Source organism: Buceros rhinoceros, unplaced genomic scaffold (assembly GCF_000710305.1).
Source record: "Buceros rhinoceros silvestris isolate BGI_N320 unplaced genomic scaffold, ASM71030v1 scaffold7747, whole genome shotgun sequence".
Classification (NCBI taxonomy): domain Eukaryota; kingdom Metazoa; phylum Chordata; class Aves; order Bucerotiformes; family Bucerotidae; genus Buceros; species Buceros rhinoceros.
In genome coordinates, this window is record NW_010422739.1 from 59,391 (window position 1) to 68,190 (window position 8,800).

An 8,800-nucleotide genomic window follows, 5' to 3' on the forward strand; every position below is an offset into this window, starting at 1 on the left:
ATCTTCTTTGCAGAGAATGTTGGACATTTCATAAAAACAGCAAGTCTCAAACAACTGAAATTTTTTATCAAGTACTGCTGGAAAATGTTGACTGGGACGTGGTTTTGAGACAGATTCCTCAAGTTGCTTTCCGTAGTTTCAGTGCTTTATGGCCGTTCTGTGGAGCATTGTCACTTTTTGCATTATACCTAACTTTTCATTAAAAGGAAGCAATAGTGCATGGCTGCACCAGGAAGTTGAGGAGATTGAGGGATGGATAAATAGGCACATTTTCACATATCAAAATATTTAGAGCTTTCTTCTCTGACTAACTGTTGTTTCTGCCAAGAAAATAATATCCTAAGATGAAGATAATGAAAAGGTAGAAATTAAAATGATGAGTAGTGTGAATGGCTCTGACTTCTGTCCCTATTTTAGGAGCTTTTCCCTCTCTTTTTCTATCTCCAAACACATCATCATGACTTTTTCCTTTCTATGAGGGAAGAGTACTGAAATATTGGTGAGGAACTGCAGCATCTCAGTCTGATGTGAGGGTAGGGGCTGAAGAGTCAATTTGATTTATCTTTTTGTGCTGACCACAGTGTTTTATAATTTAAAATAGCAAATACTAATAATAGTTTGTAGGCTATAGCCCTTAAGATATCCCAAATGACTTTATCTACAGTACGTCAAGTGTCAAAACAATTTTTAGTTCTAGTTACTGTAATTATTGATCAGCTACAGGACTTTGAGTTTGTTTAGCTGTTTCTTTTGTGTTCTAGACAACAGTTCCAGGGATAAGAAATAATGTGATATTACAACCACTGCAGTCAGATACACAATATAAAATTACTGTCGTGGCTGTGTATGAAGATGGAGATGGTGGACAACTGACTGGAAATGGCAGAACTGGTAACCAGTTTTAATGCTGTATATTCTTTTTAAAATTTAAGACACATATGCTTTGAGCACTCCCACATTGTTAAAGTTTCAGTACATTAATTATATCTTTGATGTGATTATTACCTGACCGAGTTACAGTGTAAGCTTATAAAGGCTGGAAACAGTCTAATTAGAGCATTTTCTTTTCTTTTTAGTTGGCTTGCTTCCTCCTCAAAATATGTATATCACTGATGAATGGTACACACGATTCAGAGTTTCCTGGGATCCTTCACCATCCCCTGTTCTTGGCTATAAAATTGTATATAAACCAGTGGGTAAGAAAACCTGTTCATTCTGAGTATAACACTTTCAGAATACTGCATAGCTAATGGGAGATCAGAATAGAAATCATATGTATCATGAAATGTTTGTGTTAAAAGATTTGCTTATTTCCTTTGTTTGCTGATTTTGATGGAAACTTAAGATTTATTATGAGTATTTTTTAAGAAGCACAAACTATCAAACACAGTATTTCATACTTTCAAATACAGAGATTGAATTATATATTTAAAATTTAATACAGTGACTAGATAAAGTCCTGGATCAGACTGTTTTTCCTCTAATACCTCTTGTCCTTCTGAGGATATGAACTGGTGTATGCGAGATGAGTATTGGACAGGTGTCTGGGTACTCATACCCTTCAGAACCTTTGTTTTACGTGACAGCAAAACAATACACCTACCTTTCTGTAAGTTAAATTAAAAGCAAACATTGCACAATAGCTTCTAAAGCTATGTGTATGTTCTGTCTAATATGCTTAAATTTAAGAAATTAATGTGCAGTGTTTTATAAAAGATAAGATTAACACTTAATGACATGTAAAAATGGCAGATACTTTTGTAGCTCACATAAACATTAATCTTTCTCTCTCTCTCTCTACTTCCTTAACGCTTCCTTTCAAGGTTCAAATGAGCCCATGGAGGTTTTTGTGGGAGAAGTGACTTCCTACACATTGCATAATCTGTCTCCCAGTACTACTTACGATGTGAATGTTTACGCCCAGTATGATTCTGGAATGAGCATACCTTTGACAGATCAAGGCACTACATGTAAGTCAGAATAATTTTGTGATAGTCATGCTAGATACATATGCTGATCTGAGAAAATGTTGATTAAGAGAGGATTTCTGTGGTTCATTGTTAGAAAGTCTAAATATCCAGTCATGGAAAATACTTACCAGCTGTCCATGATATAGATATTAAAAACACTAAGCTTGGGAACAGTAATGAAAATACAGTAATGTATTTGATGATATAAAATTTTCTAATCTGCTTCCTAAAATTTTATTGAGCCATAGTTGGAGTCAGCCTTTAATTGTCTCCACGGTACTATGGAATCTAACCACGCTAAGCAGGTCTAGGCTTTTTGCTACTCTGCTTTTGTCTCACAAGGATGTCCAGTGATTGAAACTTCAGCTTTTCAGAAGAAGATGATTTGGCTGATGGCTGCAGCTAAGAAACTTCTAAAAATTTCTTCAGTTAAGATGAATAAAGCATCCTGAGTTTTACTGACTCAGTACATCCTTTTCATACTGCCATATATGAGTCACATTCCAATTTTTGGAAGTTTCTTATTTTATGCAGAACTCAACATATTTCATGTGAAAATTCTAAAAATGGACTGTTACCCTATACAGGAATGGTATCAGACTTTGGGCCTTTGTAAATAGCTAGGCTGGGATCTTTAGGGCCTAACAGAAAATGAAGAGATTTGGCTAGAACTGCTTTTTTCTTCTGTGAGTATTTTAAAAAATCAAGTTCTGGACTGGCACTGCTAATGTAATTTTCATTTTGATGTGCTTTATCCATTGCATACTATTTTCCAGAGAACAATTTATCTTTTTTTCTATTCGTAGTATATTTGAATGTCACTGACCTAACAAGTTACAAAGTGGGTTGGAATACTTTCTGTATCCGATGGTCACCTCATCGGTCAGCAACTTCCTACAGACTGAAGCTAAACCCATCTGATGGTAAGTGCATTTTATTTTTCGCACTTTCTGGAAACATAATTGTCCTACTTCAGTGACAGCACCACTTGGGATGGCAGCAAGCGCTAACCAGAAGCTGTGATACATCTGGTTGAGCTCTAAAGCTCTCAACATAAGCTGGTTTTTCAGAGTGGTGACAAAGATGCAAAGAGGGAGTGCTGCTTATTGTTAACTTTCCTTGGTGGGAATCTCAGTTACCTGGGTTTCACATGTACGTTGCAATGTTACTCTCCAGCATGCTCGAGGGTGCATAATCACCACATAATCTTGGCCTAGAAAGCACTTATGGGACACAAATAAGACTGCTGACCCAGTCTTTCCAACTTCCTCTCAAGAGGTCTCTAATTTCTACACTTACTTGTACACACATTCAAAGGGAAATAGTGGGTTCTCTCTTTCCATTGTCCTTTTTTTGTCAGGTTCCAGAGGACAGGAAATCACAGTTCGTGGATCAGAAACGAGCCATTGTTTTACTGGCCTCTCACCAGACACAGAATACAATGTTACTGTCTTTGTTCAGACCCCTAACCTTGAGGGACCTCCAGTCTCTATGAGGGAGCATACAGGTAGGGAATAGTGACCCGTATATTTTGATGATAGTACTTGTCTTCTTTCAGATGTAGAACTTGTCTTACTCCTAAATGGTTTCCAATGCCTGTTTCAACTGATCTTTCCTCTTTCTCTCAGTGTAATGTCGACTGGAGTTTGGGAGGGGAAAGAGAAATTCTTATGCTTTTCTTTAAACGAACTGTTTCCTAACACTTGGATGAAAAACAGATGCATTATCAGAGTGCAGTGTTACTCAGCTCATGTAAAAGTGTTCCTGTTATAATCAAATCATGTACCTATGTTTTCACAATAGCTATAATATCATTACTCTTACAACACAAGAAATTTTTCCTTGACAATTATACATTGTTTAGTTTTCTGAGAAAAGATTAGAGTCTTTCTGTGTGGTAATATAATACATGATCTAGAGTTTCTCCTTGAATGAAATAATTCATATGGAGTAAAAAAATTATTATTTCATTTCAGTCCTCAAACCTACAGAGGCACCAACTCTACCGCCTACACCTCCTCCACCTCCCACGATTCCTCCAGCTCGGGATGGTATGTTTATTTATAGAATTATTCAGCATTGTCGTGTAGTTGTTGCACTGCTTCAGAGTTTAATTCTTCTTCTCATAGATTTAAATAGATTTAAAACTAGCACAGAATTTTAGGGAAATGAAGTTTGAGATCAGTTTCCTATTGCCATCCATTTTCTCTTGAGCTTTATTAGACTTGAACATTTCCTGGTTTAGGACAGCAAGGTGCATACATTTGGGGGAAAAGATCATTATATTCTATAGCTCTTCAGCAAATCTGTGAGTCTGTCTGCCCTCAGCAGTCAATTATGTTATATGGTAACTGCACAGGAAAAAAACCCGGTAATTTATAACATTTACATTTGATTCTTGAGCTTCTCTTCATTTCTTGAACTTTTCTTTGAAAATTTAAAAAAAAAAAAATTTGTGTAAGTATTAGCCATATGCCTGCATAGTAGCTGAGTATTTGTCATTCTTGAATTTTAAAATTTTGAAACAATGCTTTTTATTTTGCAGAGATAGGATTGATGCATTTTAAGTGTTCCTTTTCTTGGTCTTTCAGTATGCAGAGGTGCTAAAGCAGACATAGTATTCTTGACTGATGCTTCCTGGAGTATTGGTGATGATAACTTCAACAAAGTAGTGAAATTTGTTTTCAATACAGTAGGAGCCTTTGACTTGATTAATCCTGCTGGAATCCAGGTAGGTTTGTTATTTCCACTGGTTACATTCTGGAGGGAAACTGAAGATGAGGCTGAGTTACTAAAATTACATCTGATTTTTCCTTTCTTTCAGAATGCTGTCACTTTTTTTTTTTATTAGATTGTTGCACAACGCGTATGTACATTTGTACCTGTGTAATTATTTATGAAATATATTGGCCATTTTGTAAATACAAAGATAATCCAGTCTGTCCTGAGAGGTTATTATTTTGAAATACGAAAGTTGTAGTGTGTGGGCATCCTCCAGGAGGAAAAACTGGGGTGATGTATAGCCAATGTATGGTTAATGTTATTTTTGTTTCTTTTTATAGGGTATCAACAACTTGCACACAGCCTAAATGTTATATGCTAGGTTTTGTATGTGTCATATCAGAAATCTCTTTTAGGGACAGTCAGACTATTGAGTGAGGTTTACATTTTAATTTCTCAGTGCAAGAAAGGAGTCCTATGCATACAGAGTCCAGCTGGCTTGCTGTTAGCCTTGTCCTATTGAGCTGCCTGGAATCCCACTGTAGTAAGTAGGCAGAAGCCCTCTGAGAGAGGCAGTTGCAGAGTTCAGTCTACCCTAAAAACAGATAAAATGAGTCCACTCCACAGTTCCCGTAGTCAAAGTATGAAAAGATGAAAAGTTAGTCCTCTTAATTAATGCATCTTTAAAGAATAAACAGTAACAGCTAATGAGGAATAGACCTTCAGAATTTCTGGGCTGATCGTAGTTATGTCAAAGACATTTCCTGTCAGGCTTCTTAAGTAAGCCTTGTGTTATTATTGGCTTTCATCTGCTTATGGGAAGCTGGATGAGTTAACTGCTTAGGTTCCCATAACCATTTTTTCTTCACTAGATGAAGTGAATGACAAGAGATGTGAGAATGTTTTTTTGCAAGGTATTTCTGAAGTCAATTGCAATGACCTGCAGATGCAGTGCATTTTCCTTGGTTAGAAGGCTGAGAATGTTGGGTTTTTCTGGTTGGTTTGTTGGTTTGTTTGTTTGTTTGTTTTGTTTGTTTGGTTTTGTTAAGAGATTGTAGGAGTAATTTTCTCCAGTAACTATGGAAACTGTTAACATTGCTCAGCAACTGCCTTACTTCATCTGGGCACGTTTTTAGGTTTTTGATTCCTTTTAACTCTCTAGACATTTTTAAGGAAAAGATACCCCTCATACTTTGCTTTGTCTGAGACATTCTTTGTCTTTCTTAGCTCTAATCTCTACAGGGTAGTTTTCCTTTCCATTTGTTTCTTTGTTTTGTAGTATTTTTTTTTTCCTGCAAATATATTTGGATCCCAGTCTAGAGATAGAGAAGGCCTAATATCGGTGAGAGAGATGTAAATGCTGATGTTTAGTAAAATTTTTAAGTCACATACCTCTTGAGATAGTTGCAACAATCTCAGTTTTTTAACTGGATATTAATAATTTAAAAAAGGGAGTTTACTTTAGTATATACATACAGAGAGATGTCTATTCAGCATCAAATTAGTATACTATAATATTGCATAATATACTATAGTATCACAGAATATTAAAAGGAGCAAAAAGAAATAGATATATTATTTAAAGATGATTTCAGAATAAATGTTCAGTTATTGTACTCCAGTATTTAAGGCAAGAGAGTACAGAATTTTGTATATATCCAACTTAATTGGCATTCTATTGCCAAATTCTTTTTGTGTTTCCTAAAGAAAACTGGAAGAGGTTTTGTAGATACTGTACATCTGCTCAGAAGCAGAGAATAGTCATTCTATATAATGCATCATAGTAATAGCAAAAATCTAATCATACATATTTAAGGTCACATCACATTTCAGAAATGAATGAGAAAGAAAAAATGTGTGCACATTGCTCGGATGTTATCTGTGTATGTGAATATGTATATGTGCACATAATCATACATTCATGAAAAAGTTTTTTCAATTATTTACTGCTTACTAATGTACCATAATACACGTTTCAAAGGAGAGAGTTGGCCTGAACGTGTAAGTATGAGACTGAACACTGTGATACATTCCATTACAGGTTTCATTTGTGCAGTACAGTGATGAGGCAAAATCTGAATTTAAACTGAATACGTTTGATGACAAGGCCCAGGCCTTGGGAGCTCTTCAAAATATTCAGTACAGAGGAGGAAACACAAGGACAGGTAATTCTGAGCAGTAATTGTATTTCTTTCAGATAAAATATTTTCATAAACTACCTCATTATCCTAATAGTCTATGGCTAAAGAATTAGGTTTTTATGTTCTTCTGTTTTAGCTGTGTGACTGTTGCCCTTTCAAAGTAAAATATCTTGTTGATAATATGGCTGACTCCTTGTTCATTGTGCACCTGGCAGGCAAAGCCCTAACATTTATCAAAGAAAAGGTTTTGACTTGGGAGAGCGGCATGAGACGAGGTGTTCCCAAGGTACTTGTTGTTGTCACTGATGGTCGGTCTCAGGATGAGGTGAGGAAAGCAGCAACGGTCATACAGCACTCTGGTAAGCAATTCACAGTACCTCACTGATTCATTTCCCTAAGTGTTAAACAATACAACTATAAGTGGTGCTTCAAGTATCTGGGAATCCTTTAATCATTTAGGGACTCAGAAATGTATTCTGAGTATTTGCGAAAAAACTTAAAACTATTTATAGAATTCAGACTCTGGGCCAGACTTACTTTTTCTTTCTCTAGCCATGTCTCCAGGGAAGGATGTGGCTTCCCAAGGCTTTCAAGTAATTCCTCACGCATGTTGTTTCATAGATGTGACTTTTGGTTGTGTATTTCTCTCCTTGTTGTGTGGACTGCAGGGATCATTGTGGAAGTGTACTTTTTCTGCTGCTTGTGATGTAATGGGCTTGGATTTTGAGTCTTACATTTTACACAGTATAAACCAATGGATCTCCAGTTAAAGTAACTGCTTTTGGTGCAGCTGGATCTGAACTGACTCCTTCATTGCCTTTTGAGCTGAGAAGCATTGCTTTTCCTCTTCAGATTTGTGCAATGCAGCTTATGTGAATCTAATAATCTATTCCTGTCCCCTGCAGTTTTGCATTTCAGTACATGAGCTACCTGGAGTCCTGTTCCCTGAGTAAAGAGATGTACTTCCTTACAAAAATCGATGGCATGTAAACCTCAAGTGTTCATCTCTGCCCCTGTGTTCTGAAGGAATCAGCTCTTTTTGGATGGTTTCTAAAGATGTTTGGCTACTCTGTTCATAAAAATCTTTACAGTCTCCCTGTATAATCTGCTTCAGTGCTTGACTACCGTAACAGTTGGAAAGCTTTGCCTCACGTTTCACCTGAGTGTTTCTTCATGTTGATGAAACCTGTTGTCTTTTCATTTACCTAGCTAACCAGGAAAGCAGCTGATCACTGTCCATTGTAAGGGACCTTCATATTTGAAGCCTGTTGTCACTTCCTCTTTCTGTCTTCTCTTTTCTAGACTAAACAAACCCATTTCCTTCAGCCTCCTCTTGATCATGTTTTCTGAACCTCTTATCATTTTTCCTCTCCTGTCTACTTGCTTTGGTTTCTTGCTTGAAGCTGGACAGTGTACTTCAGTCAAAGCTTCACCAGAGTTGGCTACAGAGGAATAATGATCTTATTTCTAAAAAAAAAAAGTAAATTAAATTAGCTTTATCGTTTGCAATGAATGTGAATTCTGCTTTCAGCCTCCAACTAGCATTTCCAATGTCTGCAGATTCTTGTCAATGAAATTTTGTGGGACATTTTTTTCTATATAGCGCTGAACTGTGCAGTGATTTTTTTCTTCCTTGTTTTCTGGTATGGCAAAGAGAGGTCAAATTATCATATGGAGGCTTAGGTGGGAGAAGGGAAAGGAAGAAATGAGTCAGAGACAGAATTCTGTACAGACTAGAAGATAGCAGGAAACAAAAACTCGACATAGAAGGCAAGGAGATGCTGATTTAAGGATTTGAAGAGGAAAATCACCCTGACAAAGAAGGAGATTGTGCAGTTACACGTGGTGATATGATTAAATTGTAGTGACTCAAATATGATTAAATTGTAGGGTTCTTCTCATTTGGCTTCATCATCATCATCATGGCTTGGCTTCGCGGGTGAAGATTTGGGGAGGGCTTTACCCACC

General features: G+C 36.5%; 1 protein-coding gene across 1 annotated transcript in view; it reads left to right on the forward strand.

Moving 5' to 3' along the window:
• Positions 1–8,800, forward strand: part of COL12A1 (collagen, type XII, alpha 1) — a 61,860-nt gene that overhangs the window by 21,647 nt on the left and 31,413 nt on the right. The window contains exons 22-30 of the mRNA XM_010140155.1: positions 762–891; positions 1,077–1,196; positions 1,824–1,970; positions 2,777–2,893; positions 3,331–3,477; positions 3,947–4,021; positions 4,562–4,701; positions 6,733–6,856; positions 7,048–7,191. Of these exons, the coding sequence (XP_010138457.1) occupies positions 762–891; positions 1,077–1,196; positions 1,824–1,970; positions 2,777–2,893; positions 3,331–3,477; positions 3,947–4,021; positions 4,562–4,701; positions 6,733–6,856; positions 7,048–7,191 (1,144 nt within the window). The remainder of the gene's footprint in view (positions 1–761; positions 892–1,076; positions 1,197–1,823; positions 1,971–2,776; positions 2,894–3,330; positions 3,478–3,946; positions 4,022–4,561; positions 4,702–6,732; positions 6,857–7,047; positions 7,192–8,800) is intronic.